The 19,894-nt window shown below is 36.3% G+C and overlaps 3 protein-coding genes across 4 annotated transcripts in view; 1 reads left to right on the top strand and 2 right to left on the bottom strand.

Moving 5' to 3' along the window:
* LARP6 (La ribonucleoprotein 6, translational regulator) overlaps nt 1–4,754 on the bottom strand; it is a 70,005-nt gene extending 65,251 nt beyond the window's left edge. Inside the window, exon 1 of the mRNA XM_037833531.1 lies at nt 4,652–4,754. The gene's annotated coding sequence lies outside the window, so the exon portion shown is untranslated. The remainder of the gene's footprint in view (nt 1–4,651) is intronic.
* THAP10 (THAP domain containing 10) lies at nt 3,916–4,633 on the bottom strand. The gene has a single exon (XM_037833532.1). It carries the CDS (start codon nt 4,554–4,556, stop codon nt 4,155–4,157), a length of 402 nt encoding a protein of 133 aa, XP_037689460.1. The 5' UTR covers nt 4,557–4,633; the 3' UTR covers nt 3,916–4,154.
* Nucleotides 4,755–4,859: 105 nt separating the features above from the next.
* Nucleotides 4,860–19,894, top strand: part of LRRC49 (leucine rich repeat containing 49) — a 256,724-nt gene continuing 241,689 nt past the window's right edge. The window contains exons 1-3 of one of the 2 annotated variants that reach the window (XM_037833528.1): nt 4,860–5,193; nt 5,862–5,918; nt 14,010–14,097. In XM_037833528.1, the coding sequence (XP_037689456.1) occupies nt 5,146–5,193; nt 5,862–5,918; nt 14,010–14,097 (193 nt within the window). In that variant the 5' untranslated portion in view covers nt 4,860–5,145. Of the gene's footprint in view, nt 5,198–5,861; nt 5,919–14,009; nt 14,098–19,894 lie in introns of both variants that reach the window. The other variant, XM_037833529.1, reaches the window with a different exon arrangement.

Raw genomic sequence — 19,894 nt, 5'->3', positions numbered from 1 at the left:
TCTAGAAAATAACATAGTAGGATGTTGTAAGAATTAAGCATTAAAAAAAAGGACTGGTAAATTGGTAATTAGTAAAAACAATTGGCAAAATTGGACTACATTAAAATTAAGAACTTAAGTACATCAAAAGATACCACTAAGAAGAGTGGGGTATTTAAAATACATATAAAATAAATTTAAAGCCGGAACTTACTAAGAACTCTAAATCAGCAAGAGAAGGACAGATAGTCAACAGGAAGATGGGATAGACCTGAACAGGCATCACCAAAGAGGCTATCTAAATGTCAACAAACATTGGAAAAGCTGTTTCATTACTAATTTCATCAGTAATCAGGAAAAAGCAAAATAAAACACTACTCCCCACCTTGCAGAAAGATTCAAATGAGAAAAACTGACAATCCAAGCATTGGCAAGAATATGGAACAACATAAACTCTCATATACTGCTGGTAGAATGTAAATTGGTACAGCTGTTTTAGAAAACTATTTGGCATTATCTATTAAAGTTTACTATATCCCCACCCATGACCCAGCAATTCTAGGTATACACCATCAGAAATGTGTGGACATGTGAACCAAAAGACAAAATGCTTATAGCAGCATTATTTATAATAGTGCCAAACTTGTAACAACCCAAATATACAACAACAGAACAGATAAACAAATTCTGGCATATTCATACAATGGAATACTATATGATAAGGAAAAAAAACTACTGCTAAATGCAACAATATGGATAAATCTCACAAATATAAAAGAAGGCAGACACAAAAGAATGCCTACAGTATGATTCCACTTTCATGAAGTTCAAAAAAATGCAAACTTGATTACCTTTGAGGAAGGGGAAGGGATTGCAGATTGAGGTGATATAGGGGCTCCTGTGGTGTTTGTCACATTCTATTTCTTTGATATGGTTTGTGGTTATACAAGTATGTCCTGATAATTTCATGAGCTAACCACTTAAGATATGCATTCTTCTGTATATTTGCTATACTTCAATTAAACAGTTAAAAATAGTTGAATTAAAAAAGAAAATGAGGCAAAATTGACATTTAAGGAAAAACAAAAATCACAGCAGCATGAGGCAAAAATCAGACAGTATATGGTGCTCCTCAGAGTCCCCTTCCTTTCTTGGAGGTGGCTCCTATTCTCTTCTTAAGCTCCCTAAAGAGTACTGATATTTATCTATATATAGTACCAAGAACCCAGAACAGTATATACAGTAGCTCCTCAATAAATGTTAAAGAGTGATTCAAAATTTCATGTTAAGTCAGTTGGTACTGGGATTGGAAACAAAAGCACTAATGGGGAAAAGAGTGAGAAGTGGCACACACTCTGTTAGCAATGTTACTGGGTTCCCTATCCAAATCAGGCTAAAAATTCATTGCTATCAACTCTAAATTAGCTTTTGTTATTACCTTACATACTTTTAAAGTGACTTGGAACCTACAGTTTCCTAATAACTCTGCAAGCATTTTAAGGTAATATGGAAAGTTAAAATGCTGGTTAGATACATTTACTAATTGGAGAACAGATTTGGTATCTATTCTGTATTTGTTTCTCAACTACTAGTCTTTATTATATTATAAAATCTTTGGTTGTTTCACTAGTCTCGCTTTTCTGCTACCAATTTTTGACTAGGTGGTAATAATTATGGGGAAGAAAAATGGGGTAAGGATGTGTGTGAGGCACATGTTTAGCATTTGTTATTTATTTTACTACATATTTACATTTACCTATATATAGATACACATATATAAGCTTGGGTAAAAAGTTTGGGTAGGTATCAATGGTGGTAGATAGTTCATGCGAAGGGCAGATGTCTTGACAGTGAGAGAAACTAGCAGGGAATTGAAAATTGAAAATTGAAAATTCTATTGTAACACAAATTGTTCTTATGGTCACTTAATCATTCCACAAATATTTATTCAACTCCTTAAATTGCAAAACATTGTTCTAGGCACTGCGGCTACAATGGAAAATAAATCACACATAATCTCTGCTCTCAGGGAGCTTACATTCTAACATGTAAGACAAACATTAGGCAAACTACATAATTATTTCATGACATAATAAGTGTTTTTGCAGTAGGAGAATAGGAGTATATAATTAGGGACTTAAGAGGGAAAGACATTTGAGCTGATTTTTGAAGGAAATGGACTTACTGGTGATGATGGGGAATGGGAGAGGCATAATACCATGGTACTGCAAGGAACTGATGAGCAAAGGCTTGTTGGTAGGAAGGAATATACTATATTCAAGACCTGAGAAGATCAGCATGACTGGTGTGGTAGGCAGGGGCAAGGGGCATGAAGGGCCATATAGCTCATTAATAATTTTGTTCTTTATCCTAATAATTGTAGGATTCCATTAAAGGGTCCTAAGCACCCATCCCAAGGTAGAAAGCAGGTTGGTACTGCAGAAAAAGTGTTAATCTAGAAATTAGTCCTAGATCAAGGATTACAGATCTTTGAAATTATTAAATCCCTGTGTGCTGGTTTGATTGTATTATGTCCCCTAGAAAAAGCCATCTTCTTTGATGCAATCTTGTGGGGCAGACATATTAGTGGGGATTAAGTTGGAACCTTTGGATTAGGTTGTCTGCTTGGAAATGTGCCCCACCCAACTGTAGTCACCTACAATAACTTTGATGAGATATTTCCATGGAGGCATGGCCCCACTCATTCAGGGTGGGTCTTGATCAGTGGAGCCATATAAATGAGCTGACAAACAGAAGGAACTCAGTGCAGCTGAGACTGACCTTTTGAAGAGGAGCTACAGCCAAGAGGAAGAAAGCACTTGGAAGAAAGCACAGGAGCTGCAGATGAGAGTCAGCTTGAAGACAGCCGTTGAAAGCAGACTCTTGCTCCAGAGAAGCTAAGAGAGGACAAATGCCCCAAGAGCAACTAAGAGTGACATTTTTGAGGAACTGCAGCCTAGAGAGGAATGTCCTGGGAGAAAGCCATTTTGAAACCAGAACTTTGGAGGAGACACCAGCCATATGCCTTCCCAGCTAACAGAGGTTTTCCAGACACCATTGGCCATCCTCCAGTGAAGGTACCCAATTGTTGATGCATTACCTTGGACACTTTATGGCCTTAAGACTGTAAATGTGTAACCAAATAAACCCCGTTTTATAAAAGCCAATCCATCTCTGGTGTTTTGCATCCCGGCAGCATTAGCAAACTAGAACACCCTGGATTGGCTTCCTCATGCACACACCGAGGGTTTGGATTAGATGGCTCAGGTTTCCTTCAGCTCAAAAATTCTGTGAATACCTCTGCATATTCAAAGCACAAATAAGTTTCAGGTCCTTGGACTTCTTGGTAAACTCTTCCATCTCCAGAAATGAACACCACTTAGATTCAATTAAGAACCATCATTTAATCCATATACTCATGATAAGACAGAAATCTGATTATCTCAAAGAAGACTGAGAAGTCTTCTTGAAGATGGGAAGTAGGGAAGAAGGTAGTAGAGATCAGCTGCAAAATAAATATAATCAGTACTTATAAGGATTAGAAAAATAGGCAAAAGAAGAGGGCAAGATGTGGAAATTCAGCTCACTAGAAATATTTAACTTAAAGGCAGCTAGTATCAGTTAAAAGGGAAGTTCAGGGGTGGAAAGTGTTTATTAACAAGCCCTATCTATATCAGTAACTCCCGTATCCCAGCCCATCCCCAATCTTTGACATGTATAATCCATGTTTCCTCAAGCTTATGTAATACGTTAATGAAACACGGCTTCAAGCACCCCATTCCTTGAGATTTGCTGAAATTAAACATTTTCTATCTAAAAACTCTGGAGCAGCGAATGAAGGAGATTTCATATTCCAAGGGACATGCTTGCGTGTTCGTATGAATTTGGGGGAAGGAGCAAGCAGAAAGAATTAACTGGGTCATTTAATTCCAAATTGTTAATGCTAAATGGGACGGTGGAGATCCCTTCTAAACCACACTGCTAATTTTAAAGATGAGAAAATAGAAACTTTGGAGTTGAGGAGCCTTTCCCAAGGGGACGCTAAGTGAAGGAGCCTAGAACCCAGTCCGGAGGTCCTTCCATGACCCTCTGTGACCTTCTGAGTTTTCTTTTACCCGTGAAGCCGCAGCCCTCTTCCCGGCTGGAGTATACAACAGTCTGGACCCGGGGCAGCCTTAGAATGCCTGGCCGCCTGAAGCTCTCCTCCATTTTCGGGGACCGCTTGGTCTCCCTCTTCTTTCCCCTAAGGTTCTGGGGACGGCACCCCAGTGCAGAGTGGGCACAGCACCCACCGCGAGCCTGAGGTGCGGAGAGAAGCCCAAGTTCGAAGAGATATCGAAACAGGCAGGGGCGAAGTTGTCAGAACACATGACGGAGCAGTGATTCCCCCCCCCGTACCAGTCCGCACGGCCGCACCGCACAAAATGGTCCCACGGCAGCCGCACCGCGGGGTCCTTGGGGAAGCGGAAAAGCGTCTTCCAAGATTTCGTGATGTTGCCGCAATTGGCAGCCACGCAGCAGGCCATCATGGCGACCCCCTTGGTACTGGTGATCTGTGGTCCCCCAGCCCTCCGCATGCGGGCACCCTCCTAGCGGCTGCCTGGGCAAGACAGGTTCCCCCACTCCCCCCTTCGCCTGCAGACTCCAGGCCGTACCTGTTTTCTTCCCTTACCTCCGATAACGGGAAGTGCAGAACTGGGACCCCAAAGGAAGAGTATCCGCCTCCTCGATAGCTTGCTTCTCCTCCCAGCAATGCATCCCGAGAGCAACTGATCAGAAGCAGTGGGATACAAATTTCGCGCGGGTTGCGTTGAGGCGGGCCATAAAGAGGAACGGACCGGAAATGCTGGTTGTCATAGCTACCGGTGTGGCCAGCCTCTTCCCTAATTTATTCCCCTCCCAATAGTCTGGCTCTGATTTTATGAGACCAAGAGAATAGGACTAGGAAGTGCTGACGCACTGGACCCCACAAATACAACTAGAGACTACAGCTATTTCGGCCAGTTGGTTTGGGAGAGGACCAGACCGGAAATTGTAGTTTCCATGGTAATCCCTGAGAGGGTTGCCTGGGAGATGACCCCTTTCGATCTTGAGTGTCTCAGGTGAATTGTGGGCTGTAGCGTCACCTCGAAGGTAGACCTAACAGATCCTGGACTGTCTCCTGCCATGATTCCCGGGAAATACCGCTCTGTGTCTGGCCGGACTGCGAACAACGTAGGTTGGAACCTACTTACTCTTTCTTCTATTCACATCGTCCTTCCTAACGGGCGTCTTTGTCCTACATCATGGGCTGTATTATTGGGACCTGGACCGCTGAGTCTACTTAGGCTATTGTCTGACCAAGACTTGAGCCTGGCGGACAGGACCAAGGCACTTGCGGCGGCGGGTATTTAGTATTAGATGAAGGGTACTGAAAGACTCGTCCAGGATCTCGGCTTCCCAGAAGGTGGAGCTGGTCTGCTGTGAAAGGCTCAGGATCATATATATTCTTTAATCATTCATTTCCTTTTTTTTAATTAATTGAGAAAACAATTTATTATCGATAACCACTTCCATCTCCTTCACAGGTACCACTGAGATATATATTTAGACCTGAAATGGCAAGGGTCGAAAGCGTGAGGTACTAAGAAGAGGGTTAAATTGCTGCCGACATTTTGAGAAATAAATCGGAGTAAAACCTTTTAATTCTTAGTTGTGATTTTGTTTTCAGCAAATCCTTAGAACATGTTCGTTTTTCAAAAACGAACAGAAAACAAACCTTGTTTTATTCTTTATATTTTTCTCGGTATTATTTTTGGAAATATAAATGTATATATGTGTGTGTATATATATATATATTTAAATTAAGAACACATTTTTATGGTTTAATTTTTGAATTTCAGGTGAATTGTGGGCTTCATCTGGTTATTCAGACATCATCACTTCCTGAAAAAAACAAAGTAAGATTTAAGCAGATTTGTATTTAAATTGAAGATAAATTATTTTGTATTTTATGTTCTACACATATAGCACATGATGTAAAGAGTAGAATCTGAACTGGAAATTTTACCTATATTTACTCTGCCTTCCAATGAAGGCTAATTCTTATTTTCTGCCTGCATACAGCAAAATTAACCCTCTTTTAATAATCTTATTTCTTTGAACCCAAGTGGTGTTTTTTTAATTTTTAATTTTGAAATAATTTCAATAAGAGATCTGCCAATTCTTAACATTTTGCCACAATTGCCATTTCTTCCTTCCTCCCTCCCTTCCCCCTCCTTTCCTCCCTTCCCCCTTCCTTTCTTCCTTCCTTATCTATCGTCTCTCATCTATCTCATTCTGTCAATCCGTCCATCCATCCATCCATCCATCCGTCTGTTTTCTACATATGTGAGAGTAGGTTGTATACATCATGTTCTTTGAACACTTAATATTTTCATGTACATTTCTTAAGAACAAGTATATTCACTTAGGTAACCATTTTAAGTACAGTTATCAAGTTCAAGAAATTTAATATTGATATAAAGCTTATAGTATATACTCTTATTTTTTTCATATGGCCCAATAATATCATTTTGGGATTTTTCTCCTCCATTATTAGATCCAGTCTAAGATCATGTATTGCATTTAATTGTCATTGTCTCTTTAGTCATTTTTTTTTTTTAATTGAGGAAACATATATACAACATAAACTTTCCCATTGCAGCCATTGCCAAGCATACCATTTAGTGGGATTAATCACATTCACAGTGTTACTGTACCATCACTACCATCCATTACCAGAACTTTCCCATTCTAATAGAAACCTCTACCCATTATGCATTAATTCCTCCCCATTCCTGCTCCTCCTTCATCCCCTGCCCCTGGTAGCCTGCACTCTTTCTATCTCTATGAATTTGAATATTCTAGGTATTTCATACACGTGAAATCACAGAATATCTGTACCTTTGTGTCTGAATTACCTCATTCTATATGATGTTTTCAAGTTTCATCCATGTAGTAATATGTATCAGAACTTCATTTTTTTCCTCATAGTTTTCCCATTCTCCCATTCTCCCATTTTAAATTATTTTATTAATATTTTTTATTAGACAAGTTGTAGGTTTATGGAAACTCATGCAGAAAATACAGAGTTCCTATATACCACCTCCAATACACAGTTTTTCCTGTTAGTTACAATTGTTTGTTACAACTGATGATACAGTGTTTTTATAATTACACTATTAACCTTAGTCCATAGTTTACATTAGGGTTCACTGTTTGAGTTGTACAGTCCTGTTTTTTTTAATTTTTATACTAATAACATTTACGTAACCTAAAATTTCCGCTTTTAACCATATTTAAATATATAATTCATGACTCCCAGGGCTGTAAGTCTCACTGGCAACATAGGACATGACTCCCAGGGATAAGCCTGGCCCTGGCGTCATGGGATGGAGAATGCCTTCTTGACCAAAAGGGGGAAATAAAATGAAACAAAATAGTTTCAGTGGCTAAGAGATTTCAAATAGAGTCAAGAGGTCATTCTGGAGGTTATTCTTATGCATTACACAGATATTCCTTTTTAGTTTCTAGGGTATTAGAATAGCTAGAAGGAAATACCTGAATCTTTTGAACTGTAATCCAGTAAACTTGATTCTTGATGATGGTTATATAACTATATAGCTTTTATCTATGACAGTGTTATTGTGAAATCCTTGGGAATGACACTCCCTTTATCCATTGTATGGGCAGATCAGTAATAAAATAAAGACAAATATATAAAAGGAGGGCGGTGAGTTTATTTGCAGAGTTGGCTGAGAGAGAGAGGCCACATCTAAGCCACAAAAGAGGTTCTCTGGGGGGGGCGACTCTTAGGCATAATTATAAGTAGGCTTAGCTTCTCCTTTGCAGGAATAAGTTTCATAAGGGCAAGCCCCAAGATCAAGGACTTGACTTATTAAATTGCCCATTTTAAAATTTATTTGTTTGTCTCTTTTCTGGTTGAGTTTTAGGAGTTCTTTATATATTCTGAAAATTAAATCCTTATCAGACATATGGTTTTATATTATTTTCTCCCATTCTGTTTGTTGTCTTTTCACTTTCTTTATAATGCCTTTAGATGCCCAAGTTTTTAATTTTGAAGTCCAATTTACCTATTTTGTTTTGTTTTCCTGCTTTTGGTGTAAAGTCTAAGAATCCGTTGTCTAATATAAGGTCCTAAAGATATTCCGTATATTTTCTTATGAGTTTTATAATTTTCTCTTTTAATTAGGTTGTTGATCTACATGTTGAGTTAGTTTTTGTGTATAATGTGAGGTAGGAGCCCACTTTCATTCTTTTGCATGTGGATATCCAGTTTTCCCAGCACTATTTGTTGTAGAGACTGTTCTTTCTCCTTCGGGCAGACTTTACTTCCTTGTCAGTAGCTGGGTGGGTTTATTTCTGTGCTTTCCATTCTATTCCATTAGTAAATATTTCTGTCCTTGTGCCAGTACCACACTGATTTATCATTGTAACTTTGTCATAAGTTTTGAAACTTTGTTCTTTTTCAAGATGGTTTTGGCTTTTCAGGCTTTCTCTTACCCTTCGATATGAATTTGGCAATTAGCTTTTCCATTTCTGTGAAGAAGGCTGTTGGAATTTTGGTTGTGATTGCATTGAATCTGTAAATCACTTTGAGTAGTGTTGACATCTTAACCATATTAAGTCTTCCAATCTATGAACATGGAATATCTTTCCATTTATTTAGGTCTTCTTTTATTTCTTTCAGTAATTGTTTATAGTTTTCTGTGTACAAGTCCTTTACATCCTTGGTTAAATTTATTCCTTGATATTTGATTGTTTAAGTTGCTATTGTGAATGGAATTATTTTCTTGATTTCATTTTGGATTGTTCCTTGCTGGTGTATGGAAGCACCGTTGATTTTTGTATATTGATCTTGTACCTTACCCCTTTGCTGAATTCATTCATTAGCTCTAGTAGCTTTCTTACAGATTCTTGTGGATTTTCTGTATTGTCAGATCATGTCATCTGTGGATTGGGATAGTTTTGCTTCTTCCTTTCCAATCTGGATGATTTTTTTCCTTTTTATTGCCTAATTGCTCTGGTTAATACTTCCAATAAAATGTTGAGTGGCAATGGTGATAGTGAGCATCCTTGTCTTTTTCCTGATCTTAGGAGGAAAGCTTTTAGTCTTTGACTGTTGAGTCTGATGTTTGCTATGGGTTTTCCCTATATGCCCTTTATCATTTTGAGGAACTTCCCTCCTATTCCTATTTTTATAAGTGTTTTTATTATGAAAGATTACTGGACTTTGGCAAATGCCTTTTCTGCATCAATTGAGATGATCATGTTGTCTTTTTTTTCCCCTCCATTCTGTCAATGTGGTATATTACATTGATTTTCTTATGTTGAACCATACTTGCATACTTGGTATAAATCTCTGTTGTTCATCATGTATAATTCTTTTAATTTGCTGTTGGACTGTTTGTTAGAATTTTGCTGAGGATTTTTGCATCTATATTCATAAGGGATATTGGTCTGTCATATTCTTTTCTTTTGATTTCTCTATCTGGCTTTGGTATTAGGGTGATGCTGTCCTCATAAAATTAATTAGGAAGTCTTCCCACTTGTTCAATTTTTTGGAAGAGTTTGAGGAATATTTGTGTTTGTTCTTCTTTGAATGTTTAGTAAAATTCACCAGTACAACCATCTTGTCCTAGATTATTCTTTGTTGGGAGATTTGTTTTTTGTTTTTTTAAATATTAATAATTGTTTTTGTTAGAGAAGTTGTAGGCTTACAGAACTATCATGCATAAAATATATAAAATACAAAGTTCCCCATATATCACCCTATTATTATACACCTTGCATTAGTGAGGTATAGTTGATATAATTTATGAAAGAACGTTTTTATGATTATACTATTAATTATAGTCCATTATTTATAATAGGGTCCATTGTGTTAGACAGTCGTATATTTTTTCTTTTAATTTTTATTATAGTAAAATATATATGACCTAAAATTTTCCCTTTTAACCACATTCAGTGCCGTTAACTACATTCACAATGTTGTGCTACTGTTACCACCATCCATTACCAAAACTTTATAATCAACCCCAATAGAAATTCTGAACAAATTAAGGATTAATTCTCCATACCCTCATCCCCCAACCAAGCCTCTGGTAACCTATATTCTAGATTCTGACTCTGTGAGCTTGCTTATTCTAATTATTTCATATCAGTGAGCTCATGCAATATTTGTGTCTGGTTTATTTCACTCAATAGGGTATCTTCAAGATTCATCCACGTTGTCGCATGTATCAGAACTCCATTCCTTTTTATGGCTAAATAATATTCCATTGTGTGTATATACCACATTTTGTTTATCCATTCTTTGCTTAATGGACACTAGGTTGCTTCCATCTTTAGGCAATTGTAAACAATGACTCTATGAATATTGGTGTGCCTACATCTGTTCGAGTCTCTGCTTTCAATTCTTTTTGGTACTTAATAGTGGGATTGCTGTGTCATATGGTAATTCTATACTTAGCTTTCTGAGGAATTGTCAAATTGTCTTCCACAGCAGCTGCACCGTTTTACATTCTCACCAGCAATGAACGAGTATTCCTATTTCTCCACATCCTTTCCAACACTTGGAGTTTTCTGTTTGTTTTTTTTTTTAACAGTAGCCATTCTAGTAGGTATCTCATTGTGATTTTGACTTGCATTTCCCTAATAGCTAATTATGTTGAGCATCTTTTCATGTGCTTTTAAGCCATTTGTATATCCTCTTTGGAGAAACATTTATTCAAGTCTTTTGCACATTTTTTTTTCATTGTAATTCAGATTTTAATGTTTGTTAGTTTTGTCATTCCAAAACATTTTAAGTAAACAGACATTGAGAAAATATACTGGGAGCATTAAACAGATGATGGCAACATCAACGAGAATGCTTAAGTATTTGACAGAAGGTAATGGGAGGCACCACCACCACCTTCACTCCTAGAAATTCGTACATGTCATATAAAAACAGTAAAATTAGTTCATTGGCATTTAATTAGCATTCTTGGTAATTGTCTGTGAACACAATAAAGCCTGTACAATTTTAGAATCATCAGAGCAAAACAATGTATTTTTTCTTCCATTAGTAGAGCTATTGTGCACATTTTTAAATTGGGTTGTTTGTCTTTTTATTGTTGAGTTGATGAATTTCTTTATAAATTCTGGGTATGAAACCCTTATCAGATATGTGGTTCCCAAATATTTCTTCCTATTCTGTAGCTTGTCTTTTTTTGTACGTATGTCATGATGAAGTTCTTTGATGTACAAAAGTTTTAAATTTTGATGGAGTACCATTTATCTATTTTTTCTTTTGTTGCTTGTGCTTTGGGTGTAAATCTAAAAGCCATGGCCTAACACAAGATCCTGAAGATGCTTCCCTACATTTTCTTCTAGGAGTTTTATAGTCCTAGTTCTTACATTTAGGTCTTTGATCCATTTTTAGTTAACTTTGTATATTGTGTGAGATAGGAAACCCCTTCATTCTTTTGCATATGGATATCCAGTTCAGTTGGGTGGTTTTGATTACTCTTTAATCTCTTGTTATTGGTCTGTTGAGATCTTCTATGTCTTCTTGAGTTAGTTTAGTTAGTTTGGGTATTTCTAGGAATTTGTCCATTTCATGTAGGTTGCCTAATTTGTTGGTATACAATTGTTCCTTATATCCTCTTACAAGCCTTTATATTTCTGTGGGGTTGGTAGTAATGTCCCTCCTTTCTTTTTTTTATGTTTTAGAAATGCAAGGCTTTTTTATTAGTAAGTAACCTCCCTTTCATTTCTGATTTTTGTTATTTGTGTTTTTTTTTTCCTTTCTCATCTAGGTAATGTTTGACAAATTTATCTTTTCAAAGAACTAACTTATGGTTTTATTGATTCTCTCTATTGTTTTTTAATTCTCTATCTCATTTTTTCCCCACTCTAATCTTTTTTATTTACTTACTTCCTCTCCTCATTTTGGGTATACTTTGTGCTTCCTTTGCTATTTTTTTTTTTTCAGGATGTGAGGTTAGATTACTGATTTATTACCTTTTTCCTTTTTTAATGTAGGCAGTTAGACCTGTAAATTTCCCTCTGAGCACTGCCTTTGCTACATCACATAAATTTTGATATGTTGTATTTTCATTTTCATTCATCTCAAGATATTTCCTAATTTCTCTTGGGATTTCTTCTTTGACCCATTGGTTGTTTTAAACCAAGAGGTAAGTTTTTTGATGTTTAAACGTTTTTAAAATGAGGATACTTCTTATAGTTAATGGCGTGTCTTAGTTTAATTGGGAGAGATTTTCTTTTCTTAAAAGTAGGTAAAATAATGGTGCTTCTTACTACTGATGACATCTTAAAATGGTAAAATGTGGTACTTTGGGGGGACATATGTACACATTCCCTTTAAAATCAGGGGAAAAACAAATAGAGTAACAGTGGAAATATATTAGGCTTAATGTGATTTAGCAGTGAAGATACGAAAATGGGATTTTTTTTCCCCACATACTGTTTGCCCATAATATCCTTATTATTTCCAGAATTTCTGGCCTTTGATTTGACTTTTGAGATTTCAAAATACACCTCTTTCCCCCCTCCTTTCTATCTCACTTCAATATTCAGATAAATGTACTTACATACCTCCCACACAACTGTTTCTCAAGATATGGGTGATTTTTCCTTCTTTGCCAAGTGGACACCTCCAATCGTCATAATTTAGTTGTTTACTAAAAAGATGTTAAATGTATGTCACTGGAGGCACTCTAAAGTGAAGGGCAGTTTATAGATAATCACATGAGAAGGGTAAAGAAGGGCAATAAGAAGGTGGATGACTTAAGGACATCATTAGTCAAGCAGGCAGAAATTAACATTGTTTATGTACATGAAAATGGTGAAAGCTTGGAAAATAGACTATTTTTATCATCTTAAATAAGGAGCAGTTGGCTAGATTAATTAAAAATATTCTTTATTATAGTTGGACAGAATGGATTCCTCCAAAGCTTTTTGCTAATTGATTTTAGTGGACAAATCCTATTCTGTCTTTATAGTGTGTTGCTAGGAAATGTGTCCTTCATCCAAATTCTTTCCAAACCATTCATTTTTCTGGTGTGGATATATGTTCTGAGAAAATATCTCATATTTCATAAGGATATAATACAAATGCTATTATAATGTTTATAGTATATGGATGAAACAGGGGCATCATAATTCTTTAAAAATATATATTTAAGACTTTTTTGTGATTAATCATAAGAGGTTGTTTTGGTTTTATTTTTCCCAAATTTCCTACCAGATAATTACGTAAAATCGATTTAGTAAAAACCTTTCTTATAAGGTTTAAATCTGCAATTTTATTATGGTTATAATTGGAAATTTAAAGGAAGTCTAATAATCAAAACATAGTGACTTTTTCAACAGCATTTAGTTTTTATTGTATTATATATATATATACATATGTATGTATTATATATATTATATATATTATATATATATGTATTATATATATATATACATATATATATGGACAGAATAATTCTTTTAATGATTTTATTTAGGATGAGGGTGTAGGTGGATGGGAAGTTCCTCATATTGGGGCATGCTTTCATCTGACCTTGCAAAATTAACTCTGATTTTTCTGTGTGTGGTAAAATACACAAAAATTTTACTATTTTAAGTATATTCACAGTGTTACATAACCATCACCACTATCTCATTCCAGAACTTTTTCATCACCCCTAATGGAATTCCCATACTCATTAAGCAGCATTCCCCATTCCCCTGTTCCTCCCCAGCCTCTGATAAATATGAATCTGTTTCCTGTCTCTATGAACTTGCCTATTCTGGATATTTCATACAAACAGAATCATACAATATGTGGCATTTTGTGACTGGCTTCTTTCACTTAGTGTAATGTTTTCAAGGCTCACCCATGTTGTAGCATCTACTAGTTATTGTATATTATTTTATAATTATCTTCATTACTTACTGCTAAATTCTTCAAATTATTTTTCTTAAATAACGCTTTTCAGGTTGAATTCCGGCTAAGTAAAGAAGCATCATCATTCCCTGGTCGACTCTTACAACATGACCTGGAAAGAAACTACTCAAGTAGGCAAGGTATAGTTAATGGGTACAGATCAGAAGTGTTTTTATCTTCTTTCAATAATATTAATTGTTTATTAACGTTGAATAACTAGATCCAAATGAAATTGAATTTAAAATGAAATGGTTCATTGATTACCAAATTGTTTTGACGTATTGTTCAAATCAGAATTGGTGTTACATACACAGCAAAGTAGATTATTTTCGATATTGAGAAAACTGTTGCCATTTTAGTTTTGGGTGAGCTAGGGATTAGAGAATGGGAAAATAATGTTCCAAATACTGTATTAGAACTAGGAAAAATGGCTAATTAGTGAGGGTAAGAATATTTGAACACAAGTCTTTAGGAAATAAGGAATAATGGAAAGAAAACTCAGGAATAGAATAGAAACATTTCTCCTCCTTAGTCTTATATATGATTATAGATACTTTATATGAAAGGCCATAGACTTTAGTGTGTATCACTTGGGATCTTATTGCTTCTCTCCCCAATCCCCATCTTGATTTCTAAGGTCTTGGGTGAGACTTGGAAATGTGTATTTTAATAATGCCTCCGGTTTGTGGACCACCCTTTGACAAATACTGCCTTATATGATCCGATCATACAACTCAAGGAGAAATTTCCTTTAGCACATTTGAATCTTAGTTGGTTGCTAAAACTCTTAACTAATCTGTGGTGTGTTAGCAGTAAGTTCTATAGAATATTTGTGAGTAGTACTATCCTTGCCTTCTAGGGGTTTATAGAGAGGGCTAATTAGTATAGGCCTTTCTAGATTATTCATCTCATTAATTCATGAACTTACGGTGATTTAGAATATTGATTAATTTTCCCTTTTTGTTTTGTTACTTCTGGACCTTCTTCTTGGACCCATCTAATCTGACAAGTCTTTTCTCTTTCCTAAATCCTACACTCTTATCTTGGAAAAGTGCTGAGCATGGCATCACCCTAACTGCCACTTTACAATGCAGGAAGCACCTGTCTTGCTTTCTTTGGTATAGGTCAATAAACATTTATTGAGGCTGTACTATGTGCCAGATACAGTATTAGGCACAGAATTACAGATGTGGCCCTGGAAATGCTCAACGAGGGTTTCTGATGCTTGCATTGTGAGTTATTGTCAGATATCTTGAACTTTTTTTGAAATCAAGAACCAAACTAATACACCTTTACTCAGCATCTCTTGAGTTAGAGTAGGGAGTTGGTATACAGATTTGTGGATGGCTCATCAGTTCAATTCAAGTGATAAAGTATTACTATCTATTTCTTAATGAGGAAATAGTATAGAGAGATTTGATATTATATACTAAAATGTAGAGATAAATAAAACCTTATACATAAATAATGACCCATAAACACACATTTACTTTTTTTTTTTTTTTTTTTACAAAACAAATTGTACTTTCGATTGTTTACAGTACCATTACATAGTTGTACATTCATCACCTAAATCAATCCCTGACACCTTCATTAGCACACACACAAAAATAACAAGAATAATAATTAGAGTGAAAAAGAGCAATTGAAGTAAAAAAGAACACTAGGTACCTTTGTCTGTTTGTTTGCTTCCCCTACTTTTCTACACATCCATCCATAAACTAGACAAAGTGGATTTTGGTCCTTATGGCATTCCCAATCCCACTGTCACCCCTCATAAGCTACATTTTTATACAACTGTCTTCGAGATTCATGGGTTCTGGGTTGTAGTTTAATAGTTTCAGGTATCCACCACCAGCTACCCCAATTCTTTAGAACCTAAAAAAGGTTGTCTAAAGTGTGCGTAAGAGTGCCCACCAGAGTGATCTCTCGGCTCGTTTTGGAATCTCTCTGCCACTGAAGCTTATTTCATTTCCTTTCACATCCCCCTTTTGGTCAAGAAGATGTTCTCCATCCCACGATGCCGGGTCTACATTCCTCCCCGGGAGTCATATTCCACGTTGCCAGGGAGATTCACTTCCCTGGGTGTCTGATCCCACGTAGGGGGGAGGGCAGTGATTTCACCTTTCAAGTTGGCTTAGCCAGAGAGAGAGGGCCACATCTGAGCAACAAAGAGGCATTCAGGAGGAGACTCTTAGGCACAAATACAGGGAGGCCTAGCCTCTCCTTTGCAGCAACCGTCTTCCCAAGGGTAAAACTTATGGTAGAGGGCTCAACCCATCAAACCACCAGTCCCCTATGTCTGTGGTCATGTTAGCAACCATGGAGGTGGGGTAGGCGAATACCCCTGCATTCTCCACAGGCTCCTCAAGGGGGCACTACATCTTTTTTTTTTTTTTTTTTTAACTTTCCCTTCTTTTTTCAAATCAACTGTATGAAAAAAAAAGTTAAAAAGAAAACAAACATACAATAAAAGAACATTTCAAAGAGACCATAGCAAGGGAGTAAGAAAAAGACAACTAACCTAAGATAACTGCTTAACTTCCAACATGTTCCTACTTTACCCCAAGAAAGTTACATAATATAGCAACATTTCAGTGAACTTGTTCCTACTACATCCATCAGAAATTAACAGACCATAGTCATTTCTGGGCATCCCCAGAACGTTAAATAGCTTATCTGTTCTTCTTGGATTATTGTTCCCCCTTCCTTAATTGCTCTCTACTGCTAGTTCCCCTACATTCTACATTATAAACCATTTGTTTTACATTTTTCAAAGTTCACATTAGTGGTAGCATATAATATTTCTCTTTTTGTGCCTGGCTTATTTCGCTCAGCATTATGTCTTCAAGGTTCATCCATGTTGTCATATGTTTCACCAGATCGTTCCTTCTTACTGCCGCGTAGTATTCCATCGTGTGTATATACCACATTTTATTTATCCACTCATCTGTTGAAGGACATTTGGGTTGTTTCCATCTCTTGGCAATTGTGAATAGTGCTGCTATGAACATTGGCGTGCAGATATCTGTTCGTGTCACTGCTTTCCGATCTTCCGGGTATATACCGAGAAGTGCAATCGCTGGATCGAATGGTAGCTCTATATCTAGTTTTCTAAGGAACTGCCAGACTGTCTTCCAGAGTGGCTGAACCATTATACAGTCCCACCAACAATGAATAAGAGTTCCAATTTCTCCACATCCCCTCCAGCATTTGTAGTTTCCTGTTTGTTTAATGGCAGCCATTCTAACCGGTGTTAGATGGTATCTCATTGTGGTCTTAATTTGCATCTCTCTAATAGCTAGTGAAGCTGAACATTTTTTCATGTGTTTCTTGGCCATTTGTATTTCCTCTTCAGAGAACTGTCTTTTCATATCTTTTGCCCATTTTATAATTGGGCTGTCTGTACTATTGTCATTGAGTTGTAGGATTTCTTTGTATATGCAAGATATCAGTCTTTTGTCAGATACATGGTTTCCAAAAATTTTTTCCCATTGAGTTGGCTGCCTCTTTACCTTTTTGAGAAATTCCTTTGAGGTGCAGAAACTTCTAAGCTTGAGGAGTTCCCATTTATCTATTTTCTCTTTTGTTGCTTGTGCTTTGGGTGTAAAGTCTAGGAAGTGGCCTCCTAATACAAGGTCTTGAAGATGTTTTCCTACATTATCTTCTAGGAGTTTTATGGTACTTTCTTTTATATTGAGATCTTTGGTCCATTTTGAGTTAATTTTTGTGTAGGGGGTGAGGTAGGGGTCCTCTTTCATTCTTTTGGATATGGATATCCAACTCTCCCAGCCCCATTTGTTGAAAAGACCATTATGGCTCAGTTTGGTGACTTTGGGGGCCTTATCAAAGATCAGTCGGCCATAGATCTCAGGGTCTATCTCTGAATTCTCAATTCGATTCCATTGATCTATATGTCTATCTTTGTGCCAGTACCATGCTGTTTTGGCAACTGTGGCTTTATAATAAGCTTCAAAGTCAGGGAGTGTAAGTCCTCCCACTTCGTTTTTCTTTTTTAGAGTGTCTTTAGCAATTCGAGGCATCTTCCCTTTCCAAATAAATTTGATAACTAGCTTTTCCAAGTCTGCAAAGTAGGTTGTTGGAATTTTGATTGGGATTGCATTGAATCTGTAGATGAGTTTGGGTAGAATTGACATCTTAATGACATTTAGCCTTCCTATCCATGAACATGGAATATTTTTCCATCTTTTAAGGTCCCCTTCTATTTCTTTTAGTAGAGTTATGTAGTTTTCTTTGTATAGGTCTTTTACATCTTTGGTTAAGTTTATTCCTAGGTACTTGATTTTTTTAGTTGCTATTGAAAATGGTATCTTTTTCTTGAGTGTCTCTTCAGTTTGTTCATTTCTAGCATATAGAAACATTACTGACTTATGTGCATTAATCTTGTATCCCGCTACTTTGCTAAATTTGTTTATTAGCTCTAGTAGGTGTATCGTCGATTTCTCAGGGTTTTCTAGATATAAGATCATATCATCTGCAAACAATGACAGTTTTACTTCTTCTTTTCCAATTTGGATGCCTTTTATTTCTTTGTCTTGCCGGATTGCCCTGGCTAGCACTTCCAGCACAATGTTGAATAACAGTGGAGACAGCGGGCATCCTTGTCTTGTTCCTGATCTTAGAGGGAAGGCTTTCAGTCTCTCACCATTGAGTACTATGCTGGCTGTGGGTTTTTCATATATGCTCTTTATCATGTTGAGGAAGTTTCCTTCAATTCCTACCTTTTGAAGTGTTTTTATCAAAAAGGGATGTTGGATTTTGTCAAATGCTTTTTCAGCATCTATTGAGATGATCAATTGATTTTTCCCTTTCGAGTTTTTAATGTGTTATAATACATTGATTGTTTTTCTTATGTTGAACCATCCTTGCATGCCTGGAATGAACCCCACTTGGTCATGGTGTATGATTTTTTTAATGTGTCTTTGGATTCGATTTGCAAGTATTTTGTTGAGGATTTTTGCATCTATATTCATGAGGGAGATTGGCCGGTAGTTTTCCTTTTTTGTAGCATCTTTGCCTGGTTTTGGTATTAGATTGATGTTAGCTTCATAAAATGAGTTAGGTAGTGTTCCATTTTCTTCAATGTTTTGAAAGAGTTTGAGTAAGATTGGTGTCAGTTCTTTCTAGAAAGTTTGGTAGAATTCCCCTGTGAAGCCATCTGGCCCTGGGCATTTATTTGTGGGAAGCTTTTTGATGACTGATTGGATCTCTTTGCTTGTGATGGGTTGGTTGAGGTCTTCTATTTCTTCTCTGGTCAGTCTAGGTTGTTCATATGTTTCCAGGAAATTGTCCATTTCTTCTACATTATCCAGTTTGTTGCCATACAGTTGTTCATAGTATCCTCTTATAATTTTTTTAATTTCTTCAGGATCTGCAGTTATGTCACCTTTTTCATTCATTATTTTGTTTATATGGGTCTTCTCTCTTTTTGATTTTGTCAGTCTAGCTAGGGGCTTGTCAATCTTGTTGATCTTCTCAAAGAACCAACTTTTGGTGATATTTATCCTTTCTATTGTTTTTTTGTTCTCTATGTCATTTATTTCTGCTTTAATCCTTGTTATTTCTTTTCTTGTACTTGGTTTAGGATTGGTTTGCTGTTCATTTTCTAGCTTCTTCAGTTGATCCATTAGTTCTTTGATTTTGGCTCTTTCTTCCTTTTTAATATATGCGTTTAGTGCTATAAATTTCCCCCTTAGCACTGCTTTTGCTGCATCCCATAGGTTTTTGTATGTTGTGTTCTCATTTTCATTCGTCTCTATATATTTAGCAATTTCTCTTGCTATTTCTTCTTTAACCCACTGATTGTTTAGGAGTGTGTTGTTTAACCTCCAGGTATTTGTGAATTTTCTAAGTCTCTGATGGTTATTGACTTCTAATTGTATTCCATTGTGGTCAGAGAATGTGCTTTGAATAATT

This window comes from Choloepus didactylus, chromosome 4, assembly GCF_015220235.1.
Source record: "Choloepus didactylus isolate mChoDid1 chromosome 4, mChoDid1.pri, whole genome shotgun sequence".
Lineage (NCBI taxonomy): Eukaryota > Metazoa > Chordata > Mammalia > Pilosa > Megalonychidae > Choloepus > Choloepus didactylus.
The sequence above is the reverse complement of the archived record's forward strand: the minus strand, read 5'-3'. Positions and strand labels throughout refer to the sequence as shown.

Bases quoted from the DNA above. Each gene is read 5' to 3' on its own strand.
- THAP10 (XM_037833532.1), bottom strand. From the start codon at position 4,556: ATGCGGAGGGCTGGGGGACCACAGATCACCAGTACCAAGGGGGTCGCC.